General features: G+C 38.1%; 1 protein-coding gene across 4 annotated transcripts; it reads left to right on the top strand.

Annotated features, from left to right (window-relative positions):
• Positions 1 to 400: 400 nt before the first annotated feature.
• On the top strand, positions 401 to 18,044 carry NEK4 (NIMA related kinase 4). 4 transcript variants are annotated; one of them, XM_029996074.2, is made up of 16 exons: positions 401 to 588; positions 4,134 to 4,400; positions 5,426 to 5,623; positions 6,495 to 6,602; positions 7,276 to 7,430; positions 8,100 to 8,241; positions 9,107 to 9,532; positions 9,881 to 9,934; positions 10,174 to 10,317; positions 11,199 to 11,339; positions 11,726 to 11,792; positions 12,143 to 12,306; positions 13,638 to 13,726; positions 14,394 to 14,599; positions 16,185 to 16,318; positions 17,055 to 18,044. In XM_029996074.2, exons 1-16 carry the CDS (start codon positions 532 to 534, stop codon positions 17,145 to 17,147), a joined length of 2,445 nt encoding a protein of 814 aa, XP_029851934.1. In that variant the 5' UTR covers positions 401 to 531; the 3' UTR covers positions 17,148 to 18,044. The 4 variants fall into 4 exon arrangements, with proteins under 4 accessions (XP_029851934.1, XP_029851936.1, XP_029851932.1 ...); XM_029996072.1 differs by having other exon boundaries at positions 402 to 624; XM_029996075.2 differs by having other exon boundaries at positions 404 to 624; positions 12,200 to 12,306.
• Positions 18,045 to 18,250: the final 206 nt, after the last annotated feature.

Here is an 18,250-nt window from a genome sequence, read left to right on the forward strand (position 1 = left end):
GCAGCTGTGCTCTGCCAGGCCTCCGTGGCCACCTCATGCCCCAGGGTGCACAGCAGGGCGGTGGGGCCCGTTGCGGGGCTGTGGGGCGTTGTGGCACAGCTGCCCACAGGGCTGTCACCGTGTCCCTGTCCCCACCATTCCCCAAGGCTCAGCACACAGGTCCCATGGAGCAGCACGCCAAAGACCCTCGTCAGACACTGTTTTTGAGGGGACAGCTTTGTTTCTCGGACCGTAACAAGAGGGAAAGCCAGCCTCACCGCGACTGTTTGCCGCCTGCCTCACCTCTCCCTCAAGCTCCCTGCCCACTCTTAACATGGCCGCCTCACCCGCTTCCAAAATGGCCGCCGCAGCGCCGCGAAGCGCTCGGCCCATAGAGACGTGCGGCGGTCCGCTCTGCACGCCGCTGCGGCGTGCTCTCTATGGCTGTGGGGGGCCCTGGGGATCTCTATGGCAGCGGCGGCCGCGCTGCCGGGCGGGCGGGCACCGGAGGCGCCGGCCGCCAGGCACTGACCGGGCCCGGGCGGCGGGAGGATGCCCCTGGCTGCCTACTGCTTCCTCCGAGCCGTGGGGAAGGGCAGCTACGGGGAGGTGAGCCTCGTGCGGCACCAGCAGGACAGCAAGCAGGTAGCGAAGGGTTAGTCGCAGGGGGGCACGGCTGCGGCCGAGGCTCGGTGTGAGGGGAATGGCCGTGGCCTGGTCTGGGGGTGCCGCTGGGGCCGTGGCCTGGTTGGGGGGTGCGACCTGTGGCCCGGCCTTGGCGTGTGGCCCTGACGACCGCCCCGGGCACGGCCAGGGTTGTGGCCTGGTGTCAGGGTGCAGCCGTGCCCGAGGCCTGGTGTTGAGGTGCTACCGCTGCCACATGAGCTGGGCTTGCCCGTTGAGGTGTTCCTGTTTTCCTCCCTTGTCTATGAAGACTTTTATTAACGGTGTGGAGAAGACTCCCCCCCCCCCGCCCCTTTTAATCTCAAAAAAACCCAAACCAGACCCCCAAAATCCTCACTTTTTTTTTTTCATTTAAATAAAAGTGCTTATTGGGGTTTTGTTAAATGTATAATGTCTTGTTTTGGGGAGGAAAACCTAGGTTTGGTAGTCCTTTGGGTGACAGGAAAATAACAGCCGGCTTTTTTTAGCGTGAAGCAGAAAAGGTTGCTGTTGGCTTGTTACTGCTCATGTAGTCTCTTCAGGACATGCACGTGTGGTGGGGATAAAAAAGATAGCGAGGACGGAAAAAAACAGCTTCTGGTGTTGGCTTTTGCTGTCATCAACTCTGCTGGAGGAAGATGGGCTTTGTGTTTGCTGTGTTGACTGCAGCAGAACCGGGCAAAGTTATGTCAGATTTGAAGTGCAAGCATTTTTTTCTTTGCCTTTTTGTTGGAAATTTGAAATAATCTGTCTTGCCTGGCCAAAGCAGATGTGTCTGATAGAAAATGCAAGAGGATAAAGAAATGGGCATGGAGAACATCCACAGAGAAGTACTGCAGAAACCTTGGGTGTGAGCCTTATGCCCAGGATTTGACTAGAGATGATGGGAGAAGCGTTTGTGCCTGGTGGTGATCAGAGGGCGCGTCCTTTCCGGACAGAGGCAGGGAAGAGGCTGGAATCCAAAGGCGAATCCCTACGACCTGTGGGTTGGGTAGCAGCAATGGCAGCACTTGTTCGCTCTGGGCCAGTCACCACGGTGCATAGTCCAATGTCCGCAAAGAGTTGCTAACCTCATCATCCTAAAAGTAAACAGTGCATTGAGGTGACTTTCAACCGTATACAGGTCCTTGGCTTTCACCTCTTTGTCATGCTGCTGATTATTAACATTGGCAAGAGCCTTGCTTCCTTATCGTTGTTATTTTATCTTAAATATTTGATGTGTTTTACTGTGTCTTATCTTTTGCCAACTTTTATAAAATTTCTTCTGTAGCAGGATGATTGAAATTTTTTGTTGTGACTTTGGCATAGTGCTACATGTTCTGTGAAAGAAATTATATTTTATTTAAGCGTATTTGCTGTTAACTGAATGGTGGGTTTTTTTGCGGAGAAGGCCAAGTGGCTCCAAATGTTTAAAACAAACAAACAAAAAAACACCAAACCCAATTTGTACACAATTTGGTATCAAATAAGGCAGAAGAGCATCTCAATAGACTTCATGGGAATCTTGCCAGGATAACATGCTCATTAAGCCAAATATAACCAATGTCATGTTTAAAGTTAGGCTATGTGCATGCTTTTTGCATTTTGGTTGTATATCATCTAAAGATAGATACTGATATGAAGCTAAAAGGTTTGGGTTTCCATGCCCAAAAATACAGTTGTAGTTGACTTGTGACACAGAACACAGTAGTTACAGCATTTCTATTTTACTTTAAAGTTAGATGATGCTGTACACAATTAGATTTCTTATATTCCTCTTGGGAGCTGTGCATTGTCACAGGTTACAAGAATTGAGTAGCTTGTCTAATATCCAGCAGACTTCTGAAACACAAAATCAGGAGGTACTGTTGATTTCTGCCTAACTGGTTCCCTTGGTATATAGGGGGCAGTCTTCCTCAACACTAATTAAATGTGCTGGACTAAATTAATAGGGCCAGCCTGGGAAGTAGACACCCTAAACAATTGCTGAGGACACTGAAATTGAGTAAATAAAATTTTTTTTAGATATTTTGATTTAAGAGCTCTCGGGTAAGAGTGGAGTCAGGTGTATACCATGGCATGATTGTTCTGTGGAAAGCTGATGCACTAGAAGTGATTACCACAAAATTTACATCAGGAAGGGGGCCAGGTCAGACCTAAATATTGGTGCTGTGTATGATGAATGTGTGCTATAGATTTTATTGTCTCATCTTCGGCTTCAAGTATATTTTTGCTAAAACCTGAAATTCCTTAGAAATACATTTGATGTAGTACATATTAGGGAAGTAAATTACAACTTTCATATCTAGTTTTAAAAAATTCTAAACTCATCTTAATACAGAATAAAAGAAATTTAGCAATGAGCATAGGACCTTTTGGCTCTTTCAGCATGACCAAGACTCTCTACTTCCCTGTAATAGTTCATTTCTTCTTGAATAAGTTTAAGCCTGCATATGCAGAAACTCATAAATGCAACAGATAGTTTTAGGTCAGGTTTTAAAAAAAGTAAATTACATCTGCGTTCAGGTTTTCGAGAAAGTATTTTTTCAATGTGCCCCTAACTGTACCTGCCCTCCAACTGCATCTCTACTTGCTACATTTCTTTTCCCGATAGAGACGTTTTTCCCATTTTCCCATGCTTCACTGTTTTCTAGACTTTTTGTACAAAGCAATTAATCCCAAGTCAATTCTACCTTGGAGGTCTTCTGCCAGGTACAAGTTTTTTAAGAAAAGAACGAACAGACCTGAAAAGCTCGGCATTATTTTGTGCGTTCAGAAATTCGGGTCTGTTAAGTATTTCTCGTGAATATGACAGTGGGGAATTTGTAATCTAAGCCTCGAAACTGAGATTTTTAACAACTTTTTTGGTCTTCAAATGTATGATCTATGTTCGCCAAATTTGTGAGATGTTATTTCTTGAGTTTCTCTTTTTTTACAAAGAACATACATTTCATTTCTGAAGAAGTGAAAGGAAAAGTCCACCTTTCCTTAAAATTAAATGAAAGGAGTTGCGTTTGGTTTTCTAGCAGAGAAGAGCAAAATAAGTCTAACCAGATGAATTTTATCCTAGGCATCCATTATCATTTTTTGCATATGACTGCATACTTTCCCTAATGTTGTTATATTTTTTAAGTTACTATTGAAATGGCCCATTTTGAGAGTAACTGTGATGCACAAACAGGTATTTCAGGCTTAAGACATGAATGATAGAAACATTTAAAATGGGGGGGGGGGGGGGGGGGGAAATGTGAACATCAGTCAAAAGAAAGCAAAACACCACAAAATTCCTGTGCAGAGTTTTATTTGGGGAGATGAATAGAATAGCCACACCTGTTCCATTTTTACGGTGTAATGGTAGAAATGATATGTAACTGCTAGACAAATTGCAGTCTTCGTATAGAGTAACGTGTGGAGATTTCAAATACTGTATTTCCTTTAGATTTGGGGAATTCCCTAGGGCTTCCGCATAGTTACTTCATCTCTCATGATATACCTTGCGATTTCTTTTACAGTATGTCATCAAAAAGTTAAACCTTAAAAATGCTTCCAACCGAGAGAGGAAAGCAGCAGAACAAGAGGCACAGTTGTTATCCCAGCTGAAACACCCGAACATAGTCACCTACAGAGAGTCCTGGCAGGGGGAGGATGGCCTATTATATATTGTTATGGGATTCTGCGAGGGAGGAGATCTGTATCACAAACTTAAAGAGCAGAAGGGCAAGCTTTTGCCTGAGAATCAGGTGGTGGAGTGGTTTGTCCAGATTGCCATGGCATTGCAGGTAAAATAAAGTATAACTTTGTCACCTTCAGATATAATTTGGCTCTTTCTGCATTTAAAAATTCCACAGTTAGGCTGCAGCCTTTGAATTCCAGTTTGGCTGGGTTAGCATCTAAATACAGTGGTTTTTAGTACATTAAAAATGTTCACAGGTCATTGCAGTCAAATTAACTATTTTAGGTGAGAAATTGCTGTCATATTTTATGTCAACACCTCTGTATCACAGTAGACAGTGGTAACCTCCAGGGTGTTCGCAATTCTAGTCTGAAACGCTTCTCTGGTTTGAAATTTTAGATTAAATTTACAAAGTGTAGTTTAAAAAGAAAAAAAAAAAAGATTTGTTTCAGAAGCATTTTTTGTTCTGTAGTTTTGCTGGTGTTTTTCAATGGTAAATTTAGACTATTAATTCCTCACTCCTATTAAATCTTATCTCACTCTATTGAAATATCGTAACTGGAGGTTATCAAACTTTAAAGACAATTGTTATAGTAATAAAGACCAGATATAAATGTTAACACTAAGAAATAAGAAATTGGACAGAAGATTCTATCTTAAAATTGTCTGTTGTGATCAGACATACGCCAAGTCTACAGTACTGCCTGTTCTTGTTTATTATAAGACTAATTTTCTTCCCTCTTTACACAAAGCTCACATTGTATTTTCCACTGAAATTTTATACTTAAGACTGAGAAATGATTGTCAAGAAATGGAGGCAGCAGAAAGTGAGTTAAAGTCTGAGCCTTAACTTTACATTTTTATTTCCTCTTTTGTGCTGGCTTGTTAGAGCCACACAGGGAGATTTCAGTAAAGCAGTGCCAAGTTTTGGGTCCCTGCCTATATCAGTCATTCTTAATGTTGATTCACTCATACTGTCTTTAGCAGGAGCACTCCTGACTTTGATAGTGATGTATGTGTCTTTGCATTTGTATTTCTCCTCTTTGACTTGTGTAGTGTGATTTTACTTTTCAGTGTAAAAAAAACAATTAGGAGTTACTTAACTCTATTTATATTTTTTTTTTCCCCCAGTATTTACATGAAAAGCACATTCTGCACAGAGATCTTAAAACTCAAAATGTTTTTCTGACACGAACAAATATAATCAAAGTGGGTGACCTGGGAATAGCCAGAGTGTTGGAAAACCAATATGACATGGCCAGCACTCTCATAGGCACACCATACTACATGAGCCCCGAACTCTTTTCTAACAAACCCTACAACTACAAGGTAGAGTATGTTAATGCAAATGTCGTTTCTATTTCATTAGACAACTTATTTTGTTTGTTTGAGAACATTACGATCTTATCTATTGTTTTTAATTTCGTATTGCTTCCAAGTCTTTTTAACGTCCCCGAAGACCAAGCAAAAAAGTAGGGAAGAGATTTGCAGGAACCTTTATTTCTGGAACTGTGTTTGCTGCAGTAAGTGGGAATTCATAGTACGTGATAAGTTATCCCAGCCAAGGTGTTCAGCAGGCTGCATGTACCTATCACACTATGCCAATGTAAACAAAAATATCAGTCTATGTTAGATAACTGCATTTTCAAAATTTATTATATAACAGACAGGAAGCTTTATACTCAAAAGTCTGTATTAGACATAACAGCAGCATTAAAAAAAAATTAAGTAGAGAAATAAGCAGAGTTGCTGTGATTTTAAAATAAAACAAAATAAAGCAAACGTGCTCGTGTATACCTGCTCAGCTCTTTCTGCAAACCACATGCACCATAAATATGACTGTCTACAACGAGCAAGAGCTGAGGGAAGACTGTTCTTTCAATGAAAAATCAAAAGATTTTCATTTGCCAGTTAGAACTGATATTGTACCTTAAAAAAACCCCACCCAAACAAATCCTCCTAGAAACAGCAACTTTTTACACTTCTTTTTGGAAAAATCTGGTGATATTTGGAAGAAAATAATTCAGTTGATGAAAATTAAAAATAAAAGAGTGTGACTGAAGCCAAAAGTTTGCAATGGAGTGGTCTTAATTAGTTTACTGTCATTAAAGGCCTCTTTGAAAGCAGGTGACTAAGTCTGGAGATAAAACTTCTACAATTAATAAAAAGCTCCCAAAACTTTTTTTCCCGTTTTTTTCAGTCTGATGTTTGGGCATTAGGCTGCTGCGTTTATGAAATGGCTACACTGAAACATGCCTTTAATGCTAAAGACATGAACTCTTTGGTTTATCGAATTATTGAAGGAAAGGTAAAAATGTTTAAATTTATTTTATCTGTGCTTGGATTTTCTATCTAAAACTTGAGATTATCTTTTCCAGTCAGAAATACTGCATGGAGTTAAAAATATTTTGCATGTTACATGCATCATCATGTATGTTGTAAGACTGGTACTTCATGATAGTATATGATGTAATATCAGACCCAGGGAGTTACTCGTTTGTAGATATAGCTAGGGTTTCTTGTTACCCTTTTGTGTAACTAGTATATTGATTAATTTTCAAAGTTCTGAGATTACTTACTTTCTTAATTTGTTTCTGGTTTAAGCGTTGTGCAAAAAATTACATCGCTATTCATGTGATGCCATTTTCCTGTTAGGTAAGACTAGCTTATTTAAGTATCTGTCTTGCTTTGGCATATAATGAAGTTAGTATGGATTTATTTTATATAAATTTTTAAGCCTATCCACAGAACTTTAACTGCTGATATTAATAAAAAATTACAAACAGTTCTTAGACAAAACACTTAGAATTTCTATATTCTGTTTGATGTTAAGCACTTGGGTAACTTTCAGCATATGAACAATGGGACTATTTTTTATGCAGAGTACGAAGCTGAATATAACTGTCATGCATAAATAATCTAGCAGTAGCCCCTATTGACAAATCTGTTAAATAATATCAGACTTCCCTTTCCTTTTACAGTTGCCACCCATGCCAAAGGATTACAGCCCCCAGTTGGTCGAAATAATACGAACTATGCTCAGTAAAAAACCTGAGGAAAGACCTAGTGTGAAAAGCATATTACGACAGCCATATATCAAGCACCAAATTTCTTTGTTTTTGGAAGCCACGAAGGCGTAAGATATTTTCATTTGAGTGATTCTGTGCAAAATACTCATGTTACTGTCGTCTTTGTTTTACAACTTTTCCTATTTTTTGTAGCAGGATAAAATTAGTTATGTGCGGTTATAAAGCATACGAACATATGAGTTTCTTTAAATTCTTTGAGAAATAGGAGGGAATTAGAATGGAAACTAGTTTTTTCTGCAAATGCAGAATAAAACTGTGAAAGTTAGGATTGCACAGCTTATTCAGAGAGTTTAAAAAAAAAAAAAAGTAGCGCCAGTATTTTCAAGGAAGTGAAAGGAAATATACATCTTTCCATATGGTTCTTTAAGGCATTTATCAGCTGAGAGTTGTAATAGAAAGTTCCTTTTGATATTCACTGATACAGTTATTTTTATTTGTCAGGTTTAGTCAATTATTTTACTGCTTCCAGATAGGACTGATCTTGGTGTTATGCAGAACAGGTGTACATTGTTGGCAGAGTCTGAATGGTGTTTTTAAGCTCCTTTTTATTGAGATGAAAATGAGTATGTTGTGCACAGTCTGTTGAAAAAGCCCACTATCTTATACTCTCTGTAAGCTGTTTTTTGGAGTGGCTTTTTTTAATTAGTATAATCTAAAGAAATATCTTAAGGTCTTGTTGATCGTGATTGAATGAGCAACTTTTATTTTCTTTACAGGAAAGCAGCCAGAAGTAATAGGAAAACAGTGAATTCTAAACCTAAAGATCCTTGTTCTGTGGTCTCAGTAAAGAATGAATCTCATATCAGGAATGTTACACACCAAAATCACTCCTCTGAGCAAGCCAAGAAATACAAAGTTGTAAGAGATATTTTTTTTTTTCTTTAAGAAAAAACAAAACCCAGTTGCTTTTTCTAGAGAAGAAAACCAGCTTTATAACAAGTGCCTTGAGCATTCGTGAGAATATAGATCTGATTCCTAGCAATGTGTAAAATTCATATTAAGGAAGGAATTGTGTTTAGGCAAGAGTGGAAGTAAATAAGCAGCTGTAGATCAGTAAAACTAATTGCAGTGTCTTAATTATAAGACGTTAACTAAAGAACATCTGGTTTTTCATTTGTGGGTCACTGAGTTACTCGTGGAGTATTTGAGGTCAAATATTTTTTCAAATATATGATGGTGAGTGGTAGTCATTTTTTAAATACATGTTTTTGACTGGAAAAAAACTAATTACAGTTACAACCAAACATTGTTTATTGTTGGAATTCTTTCCAATGGTTAGAACAAATCTTTTGTAATGGTTAATCTTGTGCATGTTTTTTTATTTTCTGTAATGAGTCTGGTATTCTGGGTTTAAGCTTTCAATGCTGAAATACTGAATGTACATGGTGGTGTACATCTTAAAAACTGTTGGTACTTGTTGGCTCCTCCCTTGTGGAAGAGCCAAGGGAGTACAACTTTTCTTTCATGGTCCTGGTGAAAAGTAGGTGTACTGCATGTTTATAAACCAATGCCTGAAATAGGTGATTTGCAAATACAGTGTGTATCTCTTTAAAAATGTGGGTTGCAGCTTTTTTGAGGATCTTAATCTGTACTTGATCATAATTTCCTTGCAGTTTATGTACTCTGGTATGTTAATGATTTTCCTTTGGTGCTTAGAGTATTCTTTAATATGTGCATAATACCCAAAAGGTAATTAATTTTTTTGTTTCCCTTTTAATTCCAGAATGAAGAAGATTGCATCATCAAATATAAAGCCACCAAATTTTGTCCCTCAGAGAAACCAGCTGTTGAGTTGGAAAGAAAACCAAGCAATAATGATTTGAACAACCTGGGAGACTCCTTAGCTACAGTTAGTGAAGTGAATATTGATATCTTACCATCTGGAAGGACGAAGTATGGAAGCGAGAAGTATGGCAGTGAGCATATTCCAGAGAATAATAAAGCAAAGTATTTAAATGTTCCAGGGAGTTCTAAAATAACATCCAGTAGCCCACCAATTAAGGAAGATGGACTACAGCAAAGAGCAAAGCAAGCTTTTAAAGCTGAAAATGTTGAGTCTAAGCAGTCTTCTGCAGATGGTATAGAAGAAGATGGTGACACTTTGAAGCTCCTGCAGCCTGTATCAAAAGACCAAAAGCAAACTGACCTGGTAATGCATTTATGCTTACTCGAAATAGACTTTGAAATAGATTTAACAAATGGCCAGCTCTTAAAATTTAGAGAGCTGCTGCACATGTTTTTCTGTCAAAGTAGGATGCTGCTGATGCAACTATTGAGATGCTTAAGTAGTTAGGAGCCTTGGCTTCAGATTTGCAAAGGCAGCACCGTGAAGTAATTTTAGGCTTGCATCTAGATGATGGAAATGTTCTGGCTAATCTTGAGTTGGTCCTGATTTGGATGGGGGGATAATAGGTGGTAGTTGCCTTTTCATTGCATTTTGGTCTACAATGAGATTTTCATACACACTTTTCTAATGAGAAATCATTATCTATTGTAGAGCTTGGATTCTACTGAAAAGCTGCTAGCACCGTTTGTTCCTGTTGTAATTCAAGTAAGTGTCCTTCTTTGAAGGTTTAGTAGCTTAAAAATGCTGGTACAGCAGGTATTTTTTCTAACTGTCTATCAAGTAAGAGTTTATTGTGGTTATAACTGATATGTTAAGGTGGATGCAGACCAAATAGTAACGTGGCCTGTGTTGATTTTTTTTTTTTTTTTTTTTTTTAAAGGTGTGTATGTGTAAATCTGGAAATGGCGTGTCTACATTTTTTTAAAAATACTTTTACTTATTAGGATGATGTCTGTCATGGAGCTTCAGGAGATGCTCAGGAAAAAATTACTTCCCACTTGCAGCCTCATAGCTCTGTCAGTGAACCCTCTCTCTCACGGCAGCGACGGCAGAAGAAAAGAGAGCTAGCTGAAGTCTGTTCAGAGAAGGTGCAGATACTAAAAAAATAATTTTCCTCTTTCCTTTGAGACTCTTGTGTTTTTTACTCTTTAAAAATGGGACCTATTTTTTTTTTTAAAAGGGTGGGGTTTTTAATGCTGTTCTTGTTTCATCTGCATCTGTATAACTTCATTGGTAACAAAATGCAGAACACTCAAGATGTCCTTTAGAAGCAGTCTGTAAGTCTTTGAAAATCTCAATAACCCTCACAGGTGTGAGGTGGGTGTGCCACATGGGGGCAAGGAAACAGAGTGAACTGTGGGCTTTGCCTTTGCTGTGCTAGTGTCTTTCCTAGCAATTCCCATCAGGACTTCTCATTGTTTGTGACTACAAAATATATAGCAGTACTTTTCCTGACTGTTGTGGATAAGGCTACTTGTAGTGGGTAGTAGATTGCTAGTACTTTAGAGTGGACATGCATAATGGCTGCCCTGAGCTTATGAGTGCAAACTCTAGGAAGAAAATCTTGCCATGCACTTAAGATAGGGCTTCTGTCAATGCTTCCACACTGAGCAGAGAGATTTCTTTGGGGAAAGGCACTGGCTATACAAGGATAGAGAAGAGGGTGATTGGTGATTGATACCCTGTTTCTCTCTTGGGTTTTGCTATTTGAGGGTGGGGACAGTTGTTGCAAAGGCATTGGCTTAAAAATAGTCTGGGAGGAGAGGGGACAAGAGGTAGGGATGGAGGGAAGGGAAGTGGATGCAAACAGTTGTGGAGAGGGAGGGATGAGGTTGGGAGATGTGAAGAGGTTACAGTAGGATCCAAAACCTCTGGCATCGAGCCTTACCATGCAAGAATGTCTTCTAGATAGCAGAGTACTTTAACTTTTAATAAAAAAGGTATAAATTCTTGCTTGCTTCTCTTTCAGTTCAGAACAGTTGCTCCTCGGCCTTTACCTTTTCCTTCTGACGCGAAGGGAAAGGCAACACAGAGGTGTGCAGAGCAGCATGGTGCTGAAGCCTCTGAATCTGTAAATAGCACCAAAACCAGTCAAGTTGCTATTTCAAAGGTTAGTGCTGAATACCGTGTCAGCTTATTCTTGTCTCTCATTCCTTCTGAGCAGTTTGTTCTCTGAGTGCATGCATAGTGAGTAAAGGAATGTATAGTAGCTTCCTATCTAATGGAAGTCCTGTCAAGCACCTGGTCAGTGTGGGGTGAGAAGCTGCCTTGCTGAACCATGGAGGTCAGAAGCTCCTTTTCTAGAGTGCATATTAGTCTCATTGACCAAGACCATTTTGTAATAAATAATGAAGCATTTATTAGATGATCAGAAGGTCTACTCTAATAGCTCTCTCTTCCATGTCAGTTGAAAAGGATTTTTTGCTTTATAGGTGATTAGATAACAAAAGCCATAATGACAATTGCTAATTAATATCAAATTAACTTCTTTTAAAGGAGCGGCCCTTGTCAGCAAGGGAACGAAGGAGGCTAAAACAGTCTCGGGAGGAGATGTTTCCCTCTGGTAACTTTCATGTTTGCATGTTAACATTTTATGTATAAGTAGGCTAATAACTTCTTTGTGAAGAAATTATAAATTCTTGTCAGTTCTTCACTACTATCTTCAGAAAGATGCACTAAGGGTCTAGTTCTGTGTAACATAAAAATTTCTGTTAACATGTGTGTATTTTTCTGCTTCTTAGTTATGTTCAATTGTGTTTAGTGGTGACAACTTGTCTTTGAAATGTATGTGAAGTGCAGATTATACACCTTTCAGATAGAAGCTTCAGTGTTTTCTCTTAACAGAATACCTACCTGCCTGTCTTCTGCCAGTTGATAGATTTTTTTTTTTTTTTTCCTTGCATGAACATGAAACTAATTTAAAATACATGCAGCTAAGTTGTAAATATTGTAAAAATGTCATCCTTCCAGTGATTCCAGCAGGACGAACGTCAAATAGTGCAGTAGTTGAAGCAAAATCACATATGGAAAATCATGTTAAAGTTGCTCAGTCCTCATCAGATCCCAGTATTTCTCAGGTAAACTGGGGTCATCTCCTTTTGAAATCTTTAAATGCAGGCACAATTTGGGAAGAAAATTATATTTAAAAAAAAAAATCTACGTGTGGAAGAAACTCTCAGTCAGTAAGAGTGTACAGTTCTCTGTAAATACTGCTTTGTAGGTCCTGGGGTAGAGTACGGATCTCTAATCCACTTTTTTGTCTGGCAAGATCAGTTTACTGTTTGAGGCTCTGTGTGTTTTCACTCCACTTGTCAGAGACAAAAGCTAGGGAACTCTTACTGATTGTTACATGGGCTCTCTAGATTGCAGTGTGTATTTTATTTTGGAAGGGAAAAAGTTTATCCTGAACTCTCCTTTAGTTACTAAATTTCTATTAACAACACACTCCCTTTAGCCTGGTACATCTAATTTTGCTTTGATAGTGGTGGTTGAACGTTTTTATTTTTATTTTTTTAATCTGTAGTCATGCTAAGTGCATACATTTATGTGCTGGCAATAAGGAATAGTTGCTAGACGAAAAGTGAATAGTTTTTGTTAACATTCTCTTCCTTGTCCAATTAGAAGGTCTTTTTTAAGGTTTTAAACATACATTTGACAATCTTCTGCAACATCAGGGGAACATTATTAATACCAATAAATGCAGAATAGTAACAGTGAAGAAATATTAGTCTGAAATTCAAAGTGTAGGCTCTATTTTCCTCAGCCCAGCACTTGCATGGAAAGTATTTTGCATGTTTTACCTGTGTGTGTATGCTTATAACTGGTATCTAAATGCAAAAGCTTCATCTGCATTCACAAACTGAGATTACATAAAGTTCATATGCACTAGTTGTATGTGCATGTGCTAGTGATGTTTTTGCATATTATGCTATGCACTGAACACAAGACTGTAGAGACACAAGTGGTTAAAATCTGTGTATATTTTAGGGAATGCTGGGAACTTACTGAACTGATAAAACTGTTTTAAATACTGTTTTTAAATGTGTATTAAAGACCAATAGACAGGCTAAGGGTAATGACTTTATAATATAGTTGGCAAAGAACTGACACAGATATATGATTGAATTGTTTTTAATAGAGGCACTTGGTGAAGCATTTATAGTGGTTAAAACTGCATGACTGAGATGTAATGCTAGTCACATAAGCATTTCATAAAGTGTGTTGATGATGTCCTGTGTATTAGCTTGTTTTTAAAACCAAAGGTTACACCTTTTAAATATTACCAAGCAGAGTCTGTAAAAATATGCTGTTGAAAGTGTTTCTTCCGTGTAAGAACAGTAATTCATGCCATATTGATAAATTACTTTCAGCTATTAGAATTTTTGTCATTTATTCCCTCTTCACTTAGAGAAAGAGAGAAACCCATTGCCTGTCTGATGATGAGTTAAGCTCTTCCACAAGCTCTACAGATAAGTCTGATGGCGATTCCAAGGAGAGGTAAGTATTTTGTTCAATACTGTGCAAGAGTTTTCACTGCTATATTGGACCTTGACTTGGAGTGGGGAAAAAAATGGCAGGAATTGCTTTCACACTTCATCACTACGTAGTGAGTGGTTGAAGAAGTATGTGATGCATAAAGAAAATGAACTGCATTTAATTGTTGTCTCTCTGTGACTATAACTTTCGATGCTGAACTTTCTGGGACATGTGATTGTGTACCTCTGGTTTTTGTCAACTGTAGCTTCCCAGGAAATCAGTATTCCAGCATCAAAGGACATATACTGTCAGGATGCATTAAAAGCATGAGTTAGAAGGTGCCGATATGCTTCCTTCCCACTGTGAAAGAGGCTGAATTTATTTCTGATTTTGTCAGTGTAAGCAGCTTTTCAAAAAATATTATTTGTTGCATTACCACAGATGCAGCTACACAGCTAGCTACACAGGCAGCCGATAGGATTGTGAATTGTTGCTAGGCGAATGGGCTCTGAGCCTTTGTTAGATGAAATACTGCTAATGTTGCTATTGATAAAACTGCCCCACAAGAAATAATTTAACATGGAATACTTAGCAGGACCTCACTAAACTTATTTAAAGTCCTCTGAATGCAAGGTGAAAATTGCATCATGAATGGTGACTGAAGTAAATCTTATTTCTCCTCTACTAGAAAAAGCAATATGAATGAAATGAATGACTTGGTGCAGCTAATGACATGGACACTGAAAATGGACTCTAAGGAGAACTCTGAATACTGTGTAACCTCGACTCCAGCCCCAGAGTTTAAACTTCATAGAAAATATCGAGACACTTTGATTTTGCATGGAAAATCACCTGATGAATCAGAGGAATTAAAATTTGAAGAGATTTCTTCAGGTCTGTTGCTCTGTTGATGCTTTAAATGAATGATTGTCGACTGCTAATAACCAAAGAAAACCTGCTAGTGGGCAACAGAATCCACTCTTACTTCTTCTCAAGTCTCAACAATGCTTACAGAAGTAGACATCCTTCTAAATGATTTTGTGTGCAGAACTGCTGTAGTTGTTTACTTGTCAATGAAAGGAATGTGTGATCGATCTGTGTAATTATTAATGAAGACAGAAAGCTGGTCTGCAATATGATTTTTTCCCCACGTGACTTATACTTAAAAGCTTCCAAAATGAACAGTTGGAGTTGAGTATTTTGAAATAAGATTTTTAAGGCATTCAAATGATTTGATAGCTGTAAAGCTTTGTGAATTACAGATAAAGCTGAAATTGTACACAAAGCATTAAACACAGTGGAGGTTTGTACGAGTATAGAAGTTCATCCTCATTGCAGAATTTGGGCAAGCTCATTTTTCCTACATATACAGGTGCAAGAATTGAATCAGTTTTCATATTTAAGGTCTGATTTGGACCTTAAGTATGTATATGTATTCCAAAAAGCAAGAAAAAATTGTATTTGGTATGACTGCACTTACTATACAACAAGAATAAGTGAAAAAGCTGAGTGTAGGTTTTTGAAGTCTCTGACCTTCATGTGCTTATTGTTCTAAATGATAGGGATTCTACTTGTAACTAGACTGGTGATAGGCAAAGTAATGGGAGAACACTGGATTTTACTCTGGTAAGTTGATTCTGCATAGCTAAAGTAAAACAGGTTGAAAGAGGTTGTCTCTAAACAAGTATGACAGAGTGTTGAAGGTACAAATTTCAGTTTGGTGGGTTTTCTGTCTGTTTTTCTCACTCTTAAGTATTGTATAGCAAGATCCTCCAGCTATTTACTTAGTACCATTTGGGATGACAGGGCTACTGCATTTCTAAGCTGAAACTTACTTTATTTAGATCAGATATTTTATTTTCAGAAGGTGACCCATCCTATGAAAGGAGTGTTGGTTAAAAGAGCAAGCTAGCATTCTCAGTTCTGTTCCTAATGTAGGCCTGCCCTTATAAAATGACTATCTCTTCTTGGCAGCTTCAGCTGGGGAGCAAAAGATTCAAAGACTCTTTAGACAGGCAGATGACAGAAATGATGCCATTAATGTTTTACAGTGATTAAACTTTTTTTACATTTGCTGCAAGTACAAATGATTGAATTATTAAAATATTTGGGTGGTGGTGTAGTATTAGAGAATAGTACTTTTCATTCAAATAATATTTGCAATATAGTATACAGGAACTACCTGAAATGAAGTTCAGGGACCTACTTGTGCAAACTGTATCTGCATTGACTTTGTACTGATCAGTGTTTTAACAGTTAGCATCTGAATGCTTCTGATTCACTGTGTTTGTTGATCATGATAGCTAGCCAGTTCAGATAACAGTTACTTCATGCAAATGGTCAGCTGAAATTCTGTGGTAATATCTAACAGTCATCCCATATTCTTCTTCTGCATAGAGTATGAAAATTGACTATACTGAAAGTAATTATGACTGCATTGGGTTTTGGGTTTTTTTTTGTTTGTTTGTTTTTTTAATAGATATGTTATCAGTTCCTGACAAGATTAGGAGAATGGTTGAAATCCTGAGATCTGATGTAGTGCAAGGATTGGGAGTGAAACTTCTTGAAAAGGCATACAGCATCATGGAAGAAGACGATGAAGTGAAGAGAGAGGTGAATGTCTTTCATAATAAAATTGTTCCATTTCTTTATAAACCTGGATAAATGAGCAGGGTCTTTACTCCTCCCTTTCCCCTCCCTGCCTTTTTTTTAGATATTGATACAGTAGTGCAAACCTTGATTCCAAAAAGTAGTCGTTGGCAGGAAAAGGCCTAAGTGTATTGTCATTTTCAATCTTAAAAAAGTTTGATTCTGAATGTAGACTATGTTCAGTCACAGATTCTTCAGAAAGCATAGGAGCTTTAGAATTGTACCATAGTCCCTGAGTTTCTAGAAGATGCAAGGGATGCAAATTTACTCTGTAGTGTTTCTCCAATAATAATTTCTTTTGAGCCATAATTTTTTACCTCAAATTACTTGCCTCGTGCCCCTTATGTTCAAAGTGAGAAACAGTTTAATGTCTGTTCCTAACAGAGGTGAGTGAGCAGTATCTCAAGCTCATTTGATTCAAAACTTAGTTACAAATGAAGTACTGCATGGGTAAGTATAACCTGTGAAGATCTGATTTATATTTTAAATTGTCAGGTGGGATTTGGAACTCTCTTGCCTTTGGACAACAAAGAGTCTTCCATTTTTCTTCCCTCCCATCTATGTTGTCAAACTTCACATGCTGCTTTCACTTGAGTGCTTTGGTATTTTTTTTTGTTAATATTTTGGTAGTTCCTGCTTTTTTCAATGTTAATAAATTTTGTGTTTTTTTTTTTTTTTTTTGTGTGTGTGTTCTAAATAGCTGCAGTTGCGGGAGCATATGGGAGACAAGTATGCAAGTTACAGTGTGAAAGCACGCCATCTGAAATTTCTTGAAGAAAACGTGAAGTTCTGACCAGAACCTTTTTCCTAGAGAAAAGGACTGTTTTATATCTCATTTGATAGATTGAACCAGCTTACATTTATCCATTGACCTCCTTTGCTGGAATAAGGGGGTGAACTTGCAAAAAATGTTAGAGCTTGTAGTAATATTTTTCATGTTAAAATGTGAACCAGGCTATCACTTTCTCAGAAGATAAACTGTTTAGTTTAGTTTTTATTCTCTTAATGAAACTTTAAAAAGTTGCTTTTTATAGATGCAAAGAAGGATGGATACCAAGTTTTGTATACAAAGGAGTATCAAAAAAAAAAAAGTTTTGGTTTGAATTTGTCATAGCAAAAGGTTTTTGGTATGGTCACATACTAAATATGGTAACGAAATCTATGCCAAGGCTATGGTGTGATAGGCTATAAGCTATTACATTAAATAGTTGTGAAAATTTAGCAGGGAGAAACAATTACTAATTTTTGTAGCACCAAAAGCTCTCCAGGTTCTGTAAATTGCCAAGTTAAAGTGCTGGGGGGCAGGGGGGCCTGTACTGCTTTTAAGCAGAGCCTTTGCTTTTGTGTTTTATTGCTAAGGCAATCACCAAGGTGGTGGAAAGTATTTGGTAACTGGATAAAATAAGTCTGAAAATGTTTGAAGGGAACACAGCCATGGTTACCATGGTCCCAGCTGGAGAACTCCCTTTGCCTTACAAATACTAATTCCTTTTACAAATGAAAAGTGCCCAAGACCAGGATCACTTAGAGAAACAGGCATCTTAGCTCTTCCCTGTCTTTGCATCTAGGTTGTGTTCCTAGACATGCACAGGCATTGTCATGTACCATCACTACAGAAAAAGCACGTGTTCTTTTTAAAGGATAAAGAAGTCAAAGGGAATTGAATTTGTAAAATAAAATTTTAAATGCACAACCTGTCTCTTTCTCTGCCTCTAGCTTTAATATTGTAACCTCCAGTACCTATGAAGAAGACTAACATGACAGCCAGTAGTAAAAAAGTGCAATACCTATGGATCCTGCTGCCTCTCACATACTAGATGTTCAAGTTACAAGGTTTTAAGAGCTACTGTACCATGCAGAGTCAAGATGTTACTTTCTCTACTCAGGCAAATTTAT

This window comes from Aquila chrysaetos, chromosome 20 (genome assembly GCF_900496995.4).
Source record: "Aquila chrysaetos chrysaetos chromosome 20, bAquChr1.4, whole genome shotgun sequence".
NCBI lineage: Eukaryota > Metazoa > Chordata > Aves > Accipitriformes > Accipitridae > Aquila > Aquila chrysaetos.